Raw genomic sequence first — 21,080 nt, forward strand, 5'->3', positions numbered from 1 at the left:
GATGAACCTATGATAGACGGTTAATCTTATGGTTTCATTCTGTTTGTCAAGTAAAAGTCTTAATATTGGATGTTAAAAGCTATGCTGTAAGATATACCTGGTGAAGGCTTTAAAAGGTAAGTAGAAGCCTTATTGTCTTATAATTTCTACATTATAATCTCATAATATGCAGATGACACCACCCTTATGGCAGAAAGGAAGAGGAACTAAAAAGCCTCTTGATGAAAGTGAAAGAGGAGAGTGAAAAAGTTGGCTTAAAACTCAACATTTAGAAAACGAAGATCATGGTATCTGGTCCCATCACTTCATGGGAAATAGATGGGGAAACAGTGGAAACAGTGCAGACTTTATTTCTTTGGGCTCCAAAATCACTGCAGGTGGTGACTGCAGCCATGAAATTAAAAGACGCTTACTCCTTGAAAGGAAAGTTATGGCCAACCTAGATAGCATATTGAAAAGCAGAGACATTACTTTGCCAACAAAGGTCCGTCTAGTCAAGGCTATGGTTTTTCCAGTGGTCATGTATGGATGTGAGAGTTGGACTGTGAAGAAAGCTGAGCACCAAAGAATTGATGCTTTTCAACTGTGGTGTTGGAGAAGACTCTTGAGAGTCCCTTGGACTGCAAGGAGATCCAACCAGTCCATTCTAAAGGAGATCAGGCCTGGGTGTTCTTTGGAAGGAATGATGCTAAAGCTGAAACTCCAGTACTTTGGCCACCTCATGCGAAGAGTTGACTCACTGGAAAAGACTCTGATGCTGGGAGGGATTAGGGGCAGGAGGAGAAAGAGATGACAGAGGATGAGATGGCTGGATGGCATCACCAACTGGATGGACGTGAGTTTGAGTGAACTCTGGGAGTTGGTGATGGACAGGGAGGCCTGGTGTGCTGCGATTCATGGGGTCGCAAAGAGTCGGACATGACTGAGCAACTGAACTGAACTGAATCCTAATATGAAATGACTGTGTATGGAAAACTAGAACTTCACATCTTTAAAAACAAAGACAAAGGGGAAAAGCTCACCATAAAGCTTGTGTACTTTGGTTGTCATACAGTGCCTTTACTTGGTAATGATAGATAAAACAAAAGGAAGGGATTTAATTTACTTAGTCCTCAGGCAGGAAAATTGTCCAAAAGGATATGTTAATATGAACTCTTCAATGGGATTGTAAATTACTTGAGGTCATAATAGTAATAATAGTAGACATTCATTCATTATTTACTTTTTGTATTACAGTACTTCACATACTTTATTCTTACCTAATATGCCCCCAAGCCCTTTGAGGTAGATACTATTATTATAACTGTTTTACAGATAATGGAACCAAGCCTGGAAGGGTTAATTCACTTGCCCAAGGCCAGTGCTAATAAGTAATGGAACTAGGATTTTAAAGCTTACTTGTCTGACCTTAAGGCCCCAACTCTTTACCAGAGAGTGCTTCTGCCTCCCTTTTTTTTTTAATCATTGCATCCCACAGATTTCCCTAAACTATGCCTTGCATTAAGAACCGAGTCAGACACGACTAAGCGACTGAACTGAAGTGAACTGAAGAACCAAAAAGTATTTGTTGAATGAATCTTCATTGGCTGAAAAAATTCGATCTCAACAATTTTGTGGAAATTGAAACTGTTAAACTAAGCACTTTCAGTGATTTCTCAGCAAATGACAATCTAACTGTTACTTTCAGTGTGATATATTGAAAGTTTAAGCTTGGGGATAGTCCATTAAAAAGCAAAGGTTAAATGTAGCAAATTTGATTATTATGGAATCTTTATTTTGTATAGTGAGATAGGTTTATATCTCTAATTTAATGTAAGTAAGAACTAAGAAATTATAGAATGATGGCCTTAGCTTGCTTTAGTGTGCTTTTATTTACACAGTAAAATATTAGACTTAAATACCTAGAAAAGCTACTAGGAGATAAAAGGTGTTAATATTTATAAAAATGCGTGGGTGAAAATAAGCACTTTGGCAGGGGGGAGCCACACTGTGCAGCGTGTGGAAACTTAGTTCCCCAACCAGGGATGGAACCTGTGCTGCCTGCAGTGGAAGCACAGAATCTTAACCACTGGACTTCCAGGAAAGTCCTGAAAATCACACTTTCATTTTAAAAGAAATATTTCTTTATGAAGTATATGTTATTTCCATTTTAAAGCAAAATCTGTTGTTTCTGGTGACTACAGCAGAGATTGAAACCCTTTTTAGACAGTACATTTTGATTGGAATTACTTGTATTTTGAATTTACTGTTTAATGTGTGATGTGGCTTCCCTGGTGGCTCAGTCAGTAGAGTCTGTCTGCAGTGTGGGAGTCCCGGGTTCAATCCCTGGATTGGGAAGATCCCCCAGAAAAGGAAATGGCAACCCACTCCTGTATTCTTGCCTGGACAATTCCGTGGACAGAGAAGCCCGTTGGGCTACAATCCATGGGGTCGCAAAGAGTGGGACACGACTGAGTGACCAACACTTTCACTTTCTTTGTGATGTGGTGGGTTTTCCAGGTGGCTCAGTGGTAAAGAATCTACCTGCCAATGCAGGAATTGCAGGTTCAATCCCTGGGTCAGGAAGATCCCCTGGAGGAGGAAATGGCAACCCACTCCAGTATTCTTGCTTGGAGAATTCCCTGGACAGAGGAGCCTGGTGGGAGTCCATGGGATTACAAAGAGTCAGACACAACTGAGAGACTGAGCACACAGCCTACACGTGATATGCTAGAAGGAGCTGGGCTTTGGAGTCAGGCAGATCCAGTTGTGAATGTTCTTCATCCTGCTAACTTTGTGACCAAGCAGACAAGCTCAGTTTCTTCATCCATGTTGAGCCAATGGTGTTTATTTTATATCCATTGGATTGTGTGATTACTTATACTAGTACTTAGTACAGTATGTACTCAGTAAAAACATATAAGGTCTTATTCATGCTTTGAGAGCTATTCTTTTATTTAAAAGAAGAATGTAAATGAAATTTTAACACTTTCTTGGTAAAATAAAATATAATTCACCTATTAGGGAACAAACATAGTTTTTTCTTTTTTTTCGGGGGGTCTTACAGTATTCTGCTTATTGACATGGGTGTTGAGTTACAGAAGTGTGTTCAGTTGGTACACTTGCATTGCTGTGTGCACTTAGGATCCATGCATGTATTTTTAAAGAAATCTAAATACATATCACCAGTGAAAAAGTAGCGTGTGAAAGTACATTTACATGTGATCTTCCTACATAGTCAAGGTAGATCTTTAAAATATTAAATAAAATTACTCTGTAATTCGTTTTTTTTTAATTACACTGTTGTTTCTAGATCAAAAACTGACAAATACCAAGTATATAACTTCTAAAGAAAAGGAGTCAAGTGTTTATTTATTTTTAAAAGTTAGTAGAAAAGAAGTTAATATAGGTTGAATACGAAATTAAATCAGGTCTTTTGAGGAGACCACAAAAACTTGATAAATACAAACCCAAATATATCAATTATTAATATTAACATAAATAACCAATTACTCCTTTTAAAGTCAAACATTTCTGATTATAATCATTGGATCTTTTTCAAGAAGTAGAGCCAAAATGTAAGGTGTAAAGTAGTAATGTGAAACATATATTTTATGTAATCATATATGATATGTTTCAACAATGAAACAAGTAGGCTGGCAATATATATATAGACAATATACACTTAAATGTGTGTCATTGTTGTAATTAGCATAATTTAAAATTTCCTTAATGAACAGTTTTCCAGCATGTTGATTGAGAGATAACAGACATGACTGACTTTTTTCATTCCCAACTCCCAGGGGGAAATGCAAGTAAATTTTTTATTTTAACATATACACATACCTATTCTTATTCAAATTCTTTCCCCATTTAGGTTATTACAGAAATTGAGCAGCGTTTCGTGTGCCATGTAGTAGGCCCTTTTTTTAATGTATATGTATATATAATACCTATGTATCCACAGATACATACACATACACATATACACACACATAAAGGTAGCTATATGTGTGTATACATATTCTTCTTTCTGGTATAATATGTGACAAATATTAAATTTATGATGTGAGTTACGAACATGGGTTTCTTTTTGTGGCACAAAATTATAATATATATATGTGTATATGTATATAATTATATGAAAAAGTGAAAATGTTAGTTACTCAGTCGTGTCTAACTCTTTGCAACCTCACAGACTGTAGCCCGCCAGGATCCTTTGTCAATGGAATTCTCCAGACAAGAATACTGGAGTGGGTAGTCATTCCCTTCTCCAGGGGATCTTCCTGACCCAGGGATCGAACCTGGGTCTCCTGCATTGCAGGCAGATTCTTTACTGTCTGAGCCACCAGGAAAACCCAACATAATTATATATATCAAAATAATTCTTTTCCTTTTCAAAATGCTGATTGCTAATTATGTTGTATCAACTTCATAATGTAAATACACAGGGGTCTATATTAAACTATTTCCCCAAATGGAGAAAATATTTACTTTTGAGTATAGTTTTTTAAAAATAATCAAGATGTATGAAACACGGTTAAACATCAAGTCAGGGTAGTTCAGTTAAATTCAGTTAGCAGTTCAGTCTCTCAGTTGTGTCTGACTCTTTGTGACCCCATGGACTGCAGCATGCCAGGCTTCTTGTCCATCACCAACTCTCAGAGCTTGCTATCCATTGAGTCGGTGATGCCATCCAACCATCTTATCCTTTGTTGTCCTTTTCTCCTCCTGCCTTCAATCTTTCCCAGCATCAGGGTCTTTTCCAATGAGTCAGTTCTTTGTATCAAGTGGCCAAAGTATTGGAGTTTTAGCTTCAGCATCAGTCCTTCCAATGAATATTCAGAACTGATTTCCTTTAGGATTGATAGTCAGAGTAAAGAAGCCTCAAACAGTTCTTTTACCATCCAGAGTCAAGGAACTGGTCTGCCTGTGTTCAAAGCCCAGCTCATCTCACACTAGCTGTGATGCTGTGGACAATACTCTTCATCTTTCTGAGTCTTGGTTTTCTTGTTTATAGAGTGGGAATAATGACAGAATTTACCCCTTACAATAACTGTGAGGATAAAGTGAAATAGTACTTGACTGTTATTAAGTACTCAAGTAAATTTTAACTGTTACCATTACATCAAGTGGTGCTGGTTGTAGGGGTAGTAGAATTAGTATCTACACAACTCTTAAGTATATAAATGTATAAATTAACAGTTTTAGAAAATCTTACTATTGTCTTACAGTTACTCTTTATAGATAAGGTAGAAGAAGTAAGTAGTATTTGCATTTTAATTGTTTAAAACTTTGAAATACAAATGCCAGGACCATTGTTCTAACTGGACTGTGCAGGCTTTAGGTCACTTGTGGCCCACTTGATGCTTGGGAGCTGCTTTTTGTGTTATGTTGTACTGGGGTCGTAGAGATGGACAATGTGACAACTGATTCTAGGAATTCTTGCATGGTGCTTAAATCTCACTGGATGGAGGAGCCTGTAGGTGCTTGGTGCTGGTATCAGACACCATTCCCAAAGAGAATGATGAAAATGCTTTCTGAAGATCAACCTAGGATGGTATAGATAGTCTTTTCAAAAATGACTAACAACTCTTAGTGCCAAAGAAGTATGGCAGTATCCCACTCAGGATATCAACTTTTCAGAAGAGGAAGGTGTAATTTTTCTGCAGCTGGACTGGGTTGCTAGTTTGCTGAAACAGGAAATAGAGTTTGAAAAACAGTAATTGCTGCTACTAAATATTGATTTTTTTTTTTTCTTCAGAAAGTTACCCTCCAAATAACCTAAAATCCTTTCTCCTCTGCCCTGCCCGCAATGTTCACAGCAGTATCTTCTCACTATTGAATTTCATCACATTCTGTTCAACTCAGCAGACAGCGACGGCAGTTTGTGAGTCACTTGATGTGTACTGGGGAGAAATATACAGCAAATAAATCTATTCTTTTCCAGGCCAAAGCCTACCTAAGGATTGCTACTGAAGTGGTAAGAAGATTACCACCACCTCCAGAGTCATTCCCCAAGTGTCTTGGAAATTTGCCTGGTCTTTGACAGTTAAGGCCTTTGGAAGTCAGCAGTGTGGTGGTGAAACCTACAGAAACAATAGCAATCATAATTATTTTCTTGTATTTCTAAAGAAATAATGTCCAGTCTTCAGATTTGATTTGCTAAACAATGACTCACAAATAAAAATTTTACATACCAATGCTTAAATTTAAAAAAAAGTTTTTTTTAATGCTTAGGAATATTTTTGAAAGCTATTGTGTGCCAGCATCCCGGAACTGCATTTTATTTTATTGAACTATCCCAAGGCAAGGAATCATGAGTTAATATTACAAGCCCGACCTTCAATTCAGGAGAGAACCTTGCTCTTTCTGCAGGACTATAGCGTTAAAGGATTTACTGAGTATGAGTATGGACCTGAGTATGACAACTTTCCATCAGGCATTGTGGTCTGGGTCTGAATCCTACATCTAGTACTATCTTGGACCCTTTCTTAATACAGATGAACTTCTACTTCTTCATCTAGAATAGACTCTCCCCCTAGACTTTATGAATCTGGGTCTGGGCATGTATATTTTTAACAAAATTATAAATATTTTGATTGTTTTGATTATGATGGCAATAATAATGATAGCTAACATTTATTAAGGGTTTTCTTGTGTCCTTATAGTTAATCTTTCATTGATTTGAGTGGAGTACTGTTGTTATCTCTGCTTTATAGATGGGGAAGTTGAGATGTGGGAAAGTTAAGTGTTGTACTGAGTGTTACTGTTCTAGCAAGTAGAGGTTTGAACTTGGGCAGTTGGATACTGGATCCTTCCTTTTGTACACCAAAGGGCATTTGTTTATTTCAAAAGAGGAATGTGAATATAGTGTTCAAAATTTCTTCAACTTATTTGACCATTAACTTTCCCACCTCCCCTTCCCCTTTAGGAGCATTTCATGAAGTTCATATTTCAAAGAACACACCTTGAAAAACATCTTGTCTGGTTGAGGCTCAGAGAGAGAGAGAGAGTCAAGGGCTTCCCAAGGTTATAAAGCTGTAAGTACTGATAAGAGTTTAGTAGTTAATCCTCACTTTAAGGAGATGGTCTGTGACCTTTGGCAAATGCGTGAGTTTCTTTGCTCTGTCGTTAAGCAGCCAGAAAATTAGGTAAAGAGTTATATCTCATTATAAACATGTTTTTGCACACTTATGTTCACATAAAAAAAAAAACTATGCATAAATGTTTTTGCATAGTTTAGCAGCTTTATTTGTAATAGCCAAAACAACCCAAAGTTTTTCACTGGGTAAATGGTTCGACAACCAGTAGTATATCCATACTATAGAATACTACTCATTGATGAAAAAGAACAAAGTATGGATACATGCAATGACCTGGATAAACTCCAGATAATTATGCTGAATGAAAAAGTAATCCCAAAAAGTTGTGTACCATATGATTCAACTTAACATTCTTGAAATGACAGAATTATAGAAATGGAGAACAGATGAGTGGTTTCCAGGGGTTAAGGAGGAGATTGGTGATGGGGGAGGGAATTGTGTTTGTGGCTGTACAAGGGCAATATGAGAGATCCTTTGGAGGATGTAAGTGTTCTGTATCATAACTATATCAATGTCAGTATCTTGGTTGTGAAATTGTGCAATAGCTTTGCAAGATGTTAACACTGGAGGAAACTGGTAAAGGGCACAATGAAATTTCTCTGTATTATTCCTTATAAGCTGCATGTGAATCTACAAATACCTCAAAATAAAAATAAAAGTATAATTTAAAAAAACAAACTTGTGCTGCTATATCTGAACTGAAGTCTTCTGGACCAAATTATCCATGCTAATTAAAATCATGAATAAAAGTATTTGTGGACACACAGTAATCATCATTCATCACTCTGAAAAAGAAGAAATGACTTTAGGTGGTAGATATGTAATTGTATTTTATTCTCTTTTTGGAAGAAGGCCGATGTGGATAATCATTGAGTACTTCAAAATACCAAAAAAGCAAGTAGTTGAACCAAGCTTAACCCTTCCTGGAAAAGGAATAATTTAAATAAGCTTCCAGAAGTGCCTAAAGTTGTGTACCAGAATTTAATACATCTGATGGAAAAATGAGAAAGAGTTTACTCATAAATATGTGACTTAGAGAAGATTCACATATGTAATAATGTGCTCCCTTCTCCCTCACCTATAAGTCTCTGCACATGCTTCCAGGTAAGTCACTGAAAAATACCTGTGGTTGGAGTTTATACCCAGGTTCAAAAATGAAGGAAGGGAAAGTAGCTCTGGGAGCAATAATGAAGCTTATTCCAGAATTTTGCCTCTGGTAGCCTTTGCTAAGCTTCAGGGAGCTGACTTCAAATAGACTATCAAGCACAGCTAGTCTGCCTCTTGCTAGAAGTAATAGTTATTTCTCATCCTTCACATTTCCATAGAATGTAGAAAATTTCCATTCACCAGTCCAGGAGGGAAAGACAAACTCTTGATAGCTTACAGTGAGCTATGTCAGATTCCTGATCTCCGAAGAAGATTTATCTTCGGGACCAGGAACCAGGCTTGATCACTCCAGAGCTTTTGTGTAGCAGAGTTTTATTAAAGTGAAAGAGGACAGAGAAAGCTTCTGACATAGACATCAGAAGAGGGACAGAGAGCGCCCTCACTCACTAGTCTTATCAAGGCCTTTAATACTTTTACCAGACCCACTCTGACAGCATACATCTTAAATTAACAAGATTAGAACTCTCAGGCCAGTGTATGCTCTTCGGTTCTGTCTCGTCACAACAAAGATTTGGAATGACGGACATTAAAGCCTTCAGCGCATCACAGCTCTCGGGTCTTGGACAAACTGTGTTATAGCTCTTAGATAAATCAGTGTTACACCTCTATTTTATTTAGAAGATAGCAGGAGAATCCATCCTCAAAGCGTGAGGGCATGCCAACCCGAAGACGGGAAGAGGAGAGTGGAGGAGCGCGCCAGCACACAGGAGAGAGAGAGAGCCCTTTGGCTCCTCTTTTTATATGTTTTTCCCTCCCCCTGGGCCTGCCCTATGCAAATTGGGCTAGCCAGGAGTGCCATTTGTTCTACCTGATGTCCTCACTCTGGTCCTAGGACCTTCCTTTGACCTTCCTTTGTTCTGTTTTCATGGGCTTTTCCCTTCCTTGTCTTTTAGCCACTGCCATTTTGGACTCTGCTTCCTATTCTACCTACCTAACAGAACTGACAATAGAAAGGTCTCATCAGACCCACTCCCACATTATATGTCTTAAGATAACAGGATTAGTCAGAAGGGTCTTGTTAAGGAGAAACATGTCCTCCAGCAAGATACATTGTTATATAGACTAAGCCAAAGCAATGTAGAAATAACGTTTATCCTTTTCTCCTCCTTGAGAGCCTAGACCCCTTTCTCCTCAGGGACCCCGGACTTCTTATCAACCTGCCTCTACCTAGGAATTGACTCTCTCACTCCCCCAGTTGCTCCATCCCAGGAAAAGAGGAGTGACTCACGGGCAGATTGCTTCCTATCTCTGTCTCTGATTTCAGCCAAATCCTGAGCTTTCCAAGGTAGGCTACTGGGAAGCCCAAAGCTGTCCACCTCTACCTTGGACACGGGTGAGCAAGTCCATCTAATTTAGGGGTAGGGTATTTGGTAACCCATTGTGGTCACATGTACTTTAATCCAGCTACTGGTTTTTTGGGTTGTTTTAAAACTTTTATCTGAATTCTGTTTCTCTGCGTTCCAAACAGGGGAAGAATCCCCCTAAACAGACTCCTTGGAAACACTGAATACCTTTCTAGAATCCTATAAAGTTAAAACTGAAGAATATATAGAGATATATATCAAATAAGTCCACCACTGTATTTGAAGCACCTCTTGGTAAAAATTAAGTTCATTAACAGCTGGAAGTTTTTTTTAAGGGGAGAAGGGGAGTAGAGTTTTCAGAAATAGACATATATAGATATGATATCTTGATTTTCAACAAAAGTACAAAGGTGATTCAATGAGGAATAGATCATCTTTTCAGCAGTTGTACTCAGTCGAGCATCTTTTTGCCAAGAAATGAACCTTGGCTTATACATTATGCATTTACAAAAATTAAGTCAAAATGGATCATATACCTAAATTCAAAATCCAAAACTATGAATCTTCTAAAAGGAAAAGATGTGAGAAAAATCTTCATCATCTTGAGTTAAACTTGTTTAAATATGGCACAGAAAATTGCTATAAAACTGTAAAAGAAAAAGTCAAAAATTGTACTTCATAAAAATTAAAACAGCTATTTGAAATTAAAACAGTAGTTAAGGAAATTAAAAGGAAATTTACAGATTGGGAGAAAATATTTATACAAAATATCTGACAAAGAATTTGTATCTAAACTATATAAAGAACTCTTATAACCTAATAATAAGAAGACAGAAAACCCAGTTTTAATACACAATGGAGTATTACTCAGCCATTAAAAAGAATACATTTGAATCAGTTCTAATGAGGTGGATGAAACTGGAGCCTATTATACAGAGTGAAGTAAGCCAGAAAGAAAAACACCAATACAGTATACTAACGCATATATATGGAATTTAGAAAGATGGTAACAATAACCCTGTATGTGAGACAGCAAAAGAGACACAGATGTATAGAACAGTCTTTTGGACTCTGTGGGAGAGGGAGAGGGTGGGATGGTTTGGGAGAATGGCACTGAAACATGTGTAATATCATATAAGAAACAAATCGGCAGTCCAGGTTCGATAACAGGATGCAAGACGCTTGGGGCTGGTGCACTGGGATGACCCAGAGGGATGGTACGGGGAGGGAGGTGGGCGGGGGGTCCAGGATGGGGAACACATGTACACCTGTGGTGGATTCATGTTGATGTATGGCAAAACCAATACAATATTGTAAAGTAATTAGCCTCCAATTAAAATAAATAAATTTATATTAAAAAATAAAAATAATTTCCTTTAAAATGAGTAAATAATGGGACTAGAGACTTCACCAAAAGAGATACCATTGGAAAGTAGTGTGAAAAATACACAACACCTTTTGTCATCAGGGAAATGCAAACAAAGCAAAACAAAAAACTCAAAATGAGAGGTTACTCTACAGCTATGAAAATGGATACAACGAAAAAGACTGACCACATCAAGTGTTGATGTGATACTCTGTGGATCCTCTGGAACTTTCATACCCTGTTGTGGGGAACATAAAATAGTACATTTACATTTGGAAGACAGTCTGGCACATTTTTAAAAAGTGAAAGATGCACTTACTGAACAATCTAACTATTCTGCTCCTAGTTATTTACCAAGAGAAGCAAGTATATATTCATATGAAGATTTATACACAAACATTCCTAGCAAATGTGGTCCACTGGAGAGGGGAATGGCAAACCAGTCTTCTTGCCTTGAGAACCCCATGAACAGTTTGAAAAGGCAAAGATAGGACACTGAAAGATGAACTCCCCAGGTCGGTAGGTGCCCAAAATGCAACTGGAGATCAGTGGAGAAATAACGAAGAGACGGAGCCAAAGCAAAAACAACACCCAGCTGTGGATGTGACTGGTGACGGAAGCAAGGTCCAAAGCTATAAAGAGCAATATTTCATAGGAAGCTGGAATGTTAGGTCCATGAACCAAGGCAAATTGGAAGTGGTCAAATAGGAGATGGCAAAAGTGAATGTCAACATTTCAGGAATCAGCGAATTAAAATGGGCTGGAATGGGTGAATTTAACTCCGATGACCATTATATCCACTACTGTGGGCAGGAATCCCTTAGAAGAAATGGAGTAGCCATCATAGTCAACAAGAGTCCAAAATGCAGTACTTGGATGCAGTCTTAAAAACGACAGAATGATCTCTTTTCATTTCCAAGGCAAGCCATTCAATACACAGTAAAGCAAGTCTATGCCCCGATCAGTAATGCTGAAGAAGCTGAAGTGGTTCTTTGAAACCTACAAGACCTTCTAGAACTAACACCCAAAAAAGATGTTCTTTTCATTATAGGGGACTGGAATGCAAAAGTAGGAGGTCAACAAACACCTGGAGTAACAGGCAAATTTGGCCTTGGAATACAGAATAAAGCAGGGCAAAGGCTAATAGAGTTTTGCCAAGAAAATGCACTGGTCATAACAAACACCCTCTTCCAACAACACAAGAGAAGACTCTATACATGGACATCACCAAATGGTCAACACTGAAATCAGATTGATTATATTCTTTGCTGCCAAAGATGGAGAAGCTCTATACAGTCAGCAAACACAAAACCAGGAGCTGACTGTGGCTCAGACCATAAACTCCTTATTGCCAAATTCAGACATAAACTGAAGAAAGTAGGAAAAACCACTAGACCATTCAGGTATGACCTAAATCAGATCCCTAACGATTATACAGTGGAAGTGAGAAATAGATTTAAGGACTCTGATAGAGTGCCTTCTGAACTATGGACGGAGGTTCGTGACATTGTACAGGAGAGAGGGAGCTAGACCATCCCCAAGAAAAAGAAATGCAAAAAAGCAAAATGGCTGTCTGAGAAGGCCTTACAAATAGCTGTGAAAAGAAGAGAAGCCAAAAGCAAAAGAGAAAAGGAAAGATATACACATCTGAATGCAGAGTTCCAAAGAATAGCAAGGAGAGATAAGAAAGCCTTCCTCAGTGATCAATGCAAAGAAATAGAGGAAAACAATAGAAACGGAAAAACTAGCGATCTCTTCAAGAAAATTAGAGATACCAAGGGAACATTTCATGCAAAGATGGGCTCGATAAAGGACAGAAATGGTATGGACTTAATAGAAGCAGAAGATATTAAGAAGAGGTGGCAAGAATACACAGAAGAACTGTACAAAAAAGATCTTCATGACCCAGATAATCATCATAGTGTGATCACTGACCTAGAGCCAGACATCCTGGAATATGAAGTCAAGTGGGACTTAGGAAGCATCACTACGAACAAAGCTAGTGGAGGTGATGGAATTCCAGTTGAGCTTTTTCAAATCCTAAAAGATGATGCTGTGAAAGTGCTGCACTCAATATGCCAGCAAATTTGGAAAACTCAGCAGTGGCCACAGGACTGGAAAAGGTCAGTTTTCATTCCCATCTGTAAGAAAGGCAATGCCAAAGAATGCTCAAACTATTGAAGAGTTGCACTCATCTCACATGCTAGCAAAGTAATACTTAAAATTCTCCAAGCCAGGCTTCAACAGTAAGTGAACTGTGAACTTCCACTTGTTCAAGCTGGATTTAGAAAAGGCAGAGGAACTAGAGATCAAATTGCCAATATCTGCTGGATCATCAAAAAAGCAAGAGAGTTCCCGAAAATCATCTATTTCTGCTTTATTGACTATGCTAAAGCCTTTGATTGGGTGGATCACAATAAACTGGGAAATTCTGAAAGAGACTGAAATACCAGACCACCTGACCTACTTCCTGAGACATCTGTATGAAGGTCAAGAAGCAACAGTTAGAACTGAACAGGGAACCACAGACTGGTTCCAAATAGGAAAAGGAGTATGTCAAGGCTGTATATTCTCACCATGCTTATTTAACTTATATGCAGAGTACATCATGAGAAATGCTGGGCTGGATGAAGCACAAGCTGGAATCAAGATTGCTGGGAGAAATATCAATAACCTCAGATATGCAGATGATACCACCCTTATGGCAGAAAGTGAAGAAGAACTAAAGAGCCTCTTGATGAAAGTGAAAGAGGAGAGTGAAAAAGTTGGCTTAAAGCTCAACATTCAGAGAATAAAGATCATGGCATCAGGTCCCATCACTTCATGGCAAATAGATGGGGAAACAGTAGAAACAGTGTCAGACTTTATTTTTGGGGGCTCCAAAATCACTGCAGATGGTGATTGCAGCCATGAAATTAAAAGACACTTACTTCTTGGAAGAAAAGTTATGACTAACCTAGACAGCATATTAAAAAACAGATACATTACTTTGCCAACAAAGGTCTGTCTAGTCAAAGCTATGATTTTTCCAGTAGTCATGTATGGATGTGAGAGTTGGATTATAAAGAAAGCTGAGCACCGAAGAATTGATGCTTTTGAACTATGTTGTTGGAGAACACTCTTGAGAGTCCCTTGGGCTTCGAGGAGATCAAACTAGTCTATCCTAAAGGAAATCAATCCTGAATATTCATTGGAAGGACTGATGTTGAAGCGGAAACTCCAATCCTTTGGCCACCTTATGTGAAGAGCTGACACATTTGAAAAGACCCTGATGCTGGGAAAGATTGAAGACGGGAGGAGAAGGGGACGACAGAGGATGAGATGGTTGGATGGTGTCACTGACTCAATGGATGTGAGTTTGAGTAAACTCCAGAGTTGGTGATGGACAGGGAGGCCTGGCGTACTGCAAGTCCATGGAGTCGCAAGGAGTCGGACACAACTGAATGACTGAACTGAACTGATTCCTAGCATCTTTATTTATAATATCCAAATGCTGAACAGAACTCAGATTTCCACCAAAAGGTGAATGGATAAACCAGATTGACTGTGACTTGAACAGAGGATTCTGGTTGGCTGTAGTCCATGGGGTCACAAAGAGTCAGATGTGATTTACTGCTAAACCACCAACCACCACTCTGTAATAGAATACTTATTAGCAATAAAGTGGAATGAATTATTAAATCTTGAATTATTAAAATAAATTCTTAAATTATTAAATCTTAAAATAATGGTGCTAAATGAAAGAGTCAGGGAAAAAAAAGGCTACAACCTGTGTAATTTTATGTACATACCGTTCTAGGAAATGCATACCAACTAGACATGGTAGATCAGTGATTGCCTGGAGATGGGCCCTGGGAGAGAACGGGTATGGAGAGAGGAATAGATATAAAAGTAAATGAAGAAGCTTTGGAAAGTGATGGAATGTTCATTAAGTTGATTGTGGTGTATACCTAGGTCAAAACTCATCAAGTTGTACACTTTAAATATGTTCAGTTTATTATGCATCAGTTATACTTCAAGAAGGTTATTAAGAAAAATGATGCATTCATGAGTTGCTTTCTGCTACTGGATTATACTTTCTAGAATAGTGTTTTTATAAGAAAATAACCCTTTTAAATGACTGAAATGTCACAGTTTCCATGCATAGTTATTTTCAAATCCCTTTTTCAAAGTCTCTCTTTTTTTTTTTTTTTTAACTAAAGAGACCTTATTGAACAACTGCATGAGCATTCTCTCTTCCTTGTGCTAGTCTGAGTGACTGCTGATGTTTGGAGTTCAGATTGAAACTTGTAGGGTAATCAATTCAATTATTTGCTTTCTTTTCTTACTTCTGCCATTTCTGCTTGTGTTACCTGAAGCAGCAAATTGTTTTCACATTTAAAACTATTTACTTTGATTTAAACTCTACATAGAGTATAGTATAGAACTTGGTCACAGACCACTTTTCTAATAAACTATAATTTAAGTAACTTTTACACCTTCAGTTTAAAATGTAACAATGCTTTGGAAACCTTGTTAAACTCTAAAACTGGATGACCTATATAAATATTGATGTGCCATATTTTCAACTTACTGGAAAAGTAGCTGACTTTTACTCCTGGGAATGTCAGGTTTATAACAACAGATAACTCGATTACTACATAAAGGATGTTTAGTACAAAAACTATCGTTTAATTTAAAAAGACAAAAAATGGTTATGTTTTTGAAGGTTTTTTCAAATTACTTTCCTACTCTTTATTATTTTTAATCTTTTGTAGGTATTTTCAAATATGACAGTTGTGAGTTCTTGTTTATCTCATCTATACCCTGTGCCTTTGGTAATTTTAATACTGTAGGTTAGTTTGGACCTTTACAGTAACATCAGTTATCTTTTACAAATTGAATGTATCAAGCAATAATGATTTTTTTTTACTATTTAAATTGAAAAGTAAAATAGGAACAATAAATTATCTTCAACTGTATCTGTTTCAAGCATTTAAAAAACATTGTAGAATATGGGTGTTGCAGGTGTTGAACTGTTGTTTAAACATTTTTTCTCACACTGTGCCTAATGGATTTATTATGGTTCACACACTTGTTCCTTTATCATCTCTTCAGATGGAGAACTATACAGATAATTGAAAACCACTATGAGAATGTGTTATTAGGCTGTCTTGGCTGATGAGGGTATTTTCTAATTATGTCGTAAAGGTTCCTGGCAAATAAATTCTATTAAATACTGGCTTTCTCTTATAGTTCACTAATCTAGTTACTCACCTAGATCAAGTACAAAAGAAAGCCAACATATTGAAACTAAAGGGCCTTGTTGTTACTGGAAGCAAACATCAACAATAGTGTTTAGTCTAAAATCCATTTAACATTGAGAAGAACTGGTCAAAAATATTTCTTCAACTCTTTTCCAGCCCATACTTGATCACAAGGAGCTTCTACTTTACTTGAGGACACTAAACTATGACAAAGTATATGTTTAAATGAATAAGAGCAAAACTCCCAAGTATATTAACAGTTTGAGGGAAATGGCCTGGAGAAAGAAGATCTGAAATCAGGTTTGTCGAGTAACAAGATGCAGAACGTGAGAGTCACGAGTTAGGTTTTACTGGGGCAAAGTGAAGACTGCAGCCCCGGAGACAGCACCTCAGATAGCTCTGAGAGACTGCTCCAAGGAGGTAGTGGGGGAAGGTCAATATGTACAATTTTGGTGAAGGGGGAGTTCAGTGCAAATCAGGCGCTTACTTTACAAAAGGTTTTCTGCTAGTCACTATGAGCTGGTGCCCCCATGAAGAGATTTAGTGCTCTTCTACACATGAAGAGATGCAAGGATTGGGATCATGAAATCAGTTTCTGAAAAAGATTCTAACTAAAGACCTGTTCCACAGTTGCCCTGAAGTGCAAAGTGCCTTACTTTCCACCCTGAATTCCTCTCACAGGATTTGAAGGTTGGCAGCTGCAACAACACAGGGTTCAATCTCTGCAGAGGCAGGTGGCAAATGCTCTTGGCAAGTGCCAATTTGTAGGCACTTGACAGGTTTGAAGATTAGAGGGTTAAATAGGAGGAAATAATATGAGTAAAGAAATGGGTGTCAGTGGGTGGAAGGAATATGGTGTATATTGGCAATCTGTAGGAAAACTAACCCACTTGGAAATATAGTTTCATATTTGGATGTAATGGGAAATAGGATAATAGGATGGAAAAAACTGATCCTATTACAGAGGGCCTTGAGTGACATGAAGTGCAGTGTGACCTTGATACAACAAGTAGTCATAAGACTTAAAAAAAATTTTTTTTTATCTATAATGCATGCTTTCCAGAAAAATTTAAAAGGTACAAAAAAGCATTCCATGAAAAATAATTCCCCCTTTTCATAGAGCCTAACAAACTGATTTCAAAATGTATGTGAAGAGAAAGATCAAAGAATAGCAAAGAAACTCCTGGAGTAGAAAAATCAGCAGGAGGAGGAGGAGGGCAACTTGCCTTACCAGATATCGAAACTCACTATAAATTTATAGTAATTAAGACAGTTTGGAGTTAACATAGGGATAGAAAAATTGACAGCCTAGAAACAGTTTATGCATATTTAAATATTTGATTTATGACAAAATGAGTATTGCAGATCACTGGAGAAATATTGCTGAGACAGAAAAATAATTGGATCCCTACCTCATGCCATATAAAAATCAATTTTAAAAGTAAAACTCATAAAATTTTGAAGAAAATACATGACTGTGATCCTAGGAGTGAAGAATCTCTTAAACAATAACCTTTCATTCAAAAGATATTCATTATAAAATAAAAGATTGATAAATTTGGCATTACGTTAAAATTTAAAATGTCTGTTCGGTAAAGGACATCATGTAGAAATTGAGATAAATCATCAGCTGAGAACATATTGCAGAACCTATAATTAGTTATTCATAAGAATTCAAGAACTCCTACAGATCAGTAAGAAAATAGAAAAGAAAGAATAGCTTAATTGAAAACTCGGCAATAGAAACAAAACAGGCATTTCACAGAAGAGAAAACATGAATGGCCCATTTGTAAAGTTTAAAAATAAAATAAAATTTAAAAAAAAATCGTAGAGCACAATATCAACACAGTTTAAAGCTAGGGAATTAGGTTGAATTGTTGTATTTAATTTACATTAATAAATATCTTAAAAGAAGCAAAAAAAAAAAAAAAAAAAAACATGAGACACAACTCAGTCCCAGTAGTAATCAGAAAAATGCAAATCAAAATCAATGAGAGGTCATTTATACTTACCGGATTGTAAAAAGTAGTTAAGTCTTATAGACCAAGTGTCAGAAGGGACGTATCTTAGACCCTAGTGGTAAAATGGTAAGCAGCCATTTGCAGAACACTTTGTTGTGATACTGCAGTCACATAAGCTATGACTCTGTTCTTGGTATTTCTGTGAGGTTTCTTACACATGTGCACCAAAAGACATACAAGAATGTTCATAGCAGCACTGCTCAGGGTAGCAAAAATCTGCAAATAACCCAAATGTCTGGCAGCAGAAGAGTGGATAAATTCATTGCAGTATGGTCACACAGTAGACTATCCTGCAGCAGTGATAATGAATGAACTGCAGCTCCTTTTTAAAAATGGATGAATCTTAGAAATGTAATGTGCAAAAGGGGCACGTTACAAAGACTGTTTACAATATGGATATCCTATTTCAGCAATGTCTTTGCAAAGACTATTTATAGCAATGCTATCTTACAGAGCTCAAAAATAAGCAAAACCAACTAATTTATGATTTAGCCATATAAACAAATATGATAAAATTTTCTTTAAAACCTATAGGAGTCATAAACATTAAAATCAGGTAAAACGTACTTCTAGGGTGAGAGACGGGTGAGAGATGAACACAAAAGTAAATACATTGTTGGTAAACTTTTTTTTTTTTTAGTTTGGGAGGATGGTCATGGATATTGTCTTGTTACTTAACTCACTTGTGTGTATTCTTTTGTGTGTATGAAATGTGACCTTAAAAATATCATTTGGAGAAAAAATACATTTCCTCCTACTCAGTCAACCACCCATTTCCCTTCCACAGAGACTTGTTAAATAAGGCGTGGAACATCCATATAGTGGAGTATAATGCAGCCATTGAAAGAGAATAAAGCACCTCCATATGTCTGAAATGCAGTGATCCCCAGGTTTGGGGTCTTAAAGAAAAAAATGTATGTGGAGCTACACTCTGCATTAAAACATACACACATACATATGTATATACCAGTTATCTCAGTAAGATTACTAAGAAACTGGCTCTCATAAGTTCCTGACTCTTGAACTAACTTAAATGGAAGCCATATTTTTTAAAAGTTGATTCAGCCATATGTCGGAAATGAGGCGATTGTGGAAAAATAGGGAGACCAGCTGGAAAACCATCACAGTAGTACCACCCTGAGGGAACCAAGGCTGCAAAAGGATGATGGAAGAGCATGGGGAAGTGAAACGTGTATCTTGGTGCTGTGGATGATTTAGCATGGCATCCTGCCGAGTTGCTGTTGCCAAAACCCAGCAGTCTAAAAAGTCACGTGAAACTACATTTTTAATCTGTTGAATTCAGTTTGTTTTATTATCCTGTTTATGACCTGTTGAATCCAAGATGTGGTCGTGGAATGCCACAGCCCAAATAGATGGTCTTCAGGTTTTGTGGAATCTCCTTTTTGCATTAAAGCCACAAAGGAAGAAATCGCTACAGAATATGAAATTCTTCCTGATTTACTGTAAATAAAACATTTTGATCTCTCATCCTGAGAAGGACTTAATTGACAAGTCTATGGTGAGATTATACAAATGTGTGCTTACTAATGTGCCCTATATAGCAATGGCAAAAATACCCTCCTAACTGGATATACTTCCCTGGTGGCTCAGAGCGTTAAGCGTCTGCTTGCATTGCAGGAGACCTGGGTTTGATCCCTGGGTGGGGAAGATCCCCTGGAGAAGGAAATGGAAACCCATTCCAGTATTCTTGCCTGGAAAATCCCATGGACGGAGAAGCCTGGTAGGCTACAGTCCATGGGGTCGCAAAGAGTCGGACACGACTGAGCAACTTCACTTCACTTCACTTCAACTGGATATTCTAAGAAGTGCTTTGAAGGCAGAATGTACTCTTAATACTTATAGTTAAATTCAATGAAAGTGTTATAAATATTTCAGCTGGTTTTCTTCTACCCAGCTGCATTATGATACGAATTTCTTCATATGTATCCACAGTTATGAATTGTTGATTTTACTTAAACGTCTCATCAATCATTGGCATGCCCGTATTTTTACTCATTCCCAGGGGAATCTGCTGGCAAGCTAAAATAAAATAGTCCTATACACTTTTTCTCCGTTTCTTCTCATGCTGCTTTTCTTCTGCTCTTACCATCATCACTCTTCCCACGGTTGCTCTTTTAGTCAAAATGAAGCTGGGAGTTCGTTGTGTGCAGGCATACTGATGGCAGTGTTGTGTGTGTGACTCTCTGCTCTCCCGTGTTTCCTGAACCTCAGATGGAGTCATCACTTTCAGCAGTACAAATCAGTTACTACTTGTTGAAGTACCTGAGTCTTTGAACATCTGTTGTCCTTTACATCATCAATGGGACTCAAAAGACATTCACTTGAAGGTTTTTCTCTCATACCACAGGGATTTTCTAAAACTCGTGTTATTTCCTGTGGCCCAGAGATTGTTTCATTTTCCTGCAAGAGGAGGAAAAAAGGGATCTAAGTGCTTCCTGTGATTGCATAAAGTTTATTTTCGGAGCAAAATTCTGTGTTTGTTTTTTTTTAATTACATCCAGTTTTCCTTGATGGAGAATTTATAGGGAACGTTGGGTGATGTTTGCTCCTTTTTTTGCACCAAGGAAGTGTTTCTTTTTACTGATTAGAAAGTTTTAAAATAAATATCCTGTGACTCTCTAGCTCAAATGTTTTGTGGTAGGAAAAAACATTGCCCTGAAAAAAACATCTATCTCCTTATTCTTTGGTTAGTGTTCAGACTATTGCTTGAAACAGTCAACATTATTTAGTCTCCCTCTGCACTAACCAATTTTTATAAATAGTATACATAAAATCACTAATAAACAAAAATGTCAAAACCTTTTATTAGTTTACATCTTTTTATGGTGAGGGGAGAATTTTTACTGTTTTGAATTAGCAAGTAATTGTT

The 21,080-nt window shown here is 37.3% G+C and overlaps 1 protein-coding gene across 12 annotated transcripts in view; it reads left to right on the forward strand.

The window, feature by feature from the left end:
* The window catches only part of NUBPL (NUBP iron-sulfur cluster assembly factor, mitochondrial), a 526,006-nt gene that overhangs the window by 300,402 nt on the left and 204,524 nt on the right, over positions 1–21,080 (forward strand). For 2 of the 12 annotated variants that reach the window (XM_070775427.1, XM_019983894.2), the window contains one exon: positions 5,930–7,763. The exons of 8 other annotated variants lie outside the window; for them this stretch is intronic. In XM_070775427.1, coding sequence (XP_070631528.1) covers positions 5,930–6,028 — 99 coding nt within the window. In that variant the 3' untranslated portion in view covers positions 6,029–7,763. Of the gene's footprint in view, positions 1–172; positions 7,764–7,934; positions 10,621–21,080 lie in introns of those variants that run through there. 2 more of the 12 variants (XM_070775428.1, XM_070775429.1) reach the window with 2 other exon arrangements.

Source organism: Bos indicus, chromosome 21 (genome assembly GCF_029378745.1).
Source record: "Bos indicus isolate NIAB-ARS_2022 breed Sahiwal x Tharparkar chromosome 21, NIAB-ARS_B.indTharparkar_mat_pri_1.0, whole genome shotgun sequence".
NCBI classification, from domain to species: Eukaryota; Metazoa; Chordata; class Mammalia; order Artiodactyla; family Bovidae; genus Bos; species Bos indicus.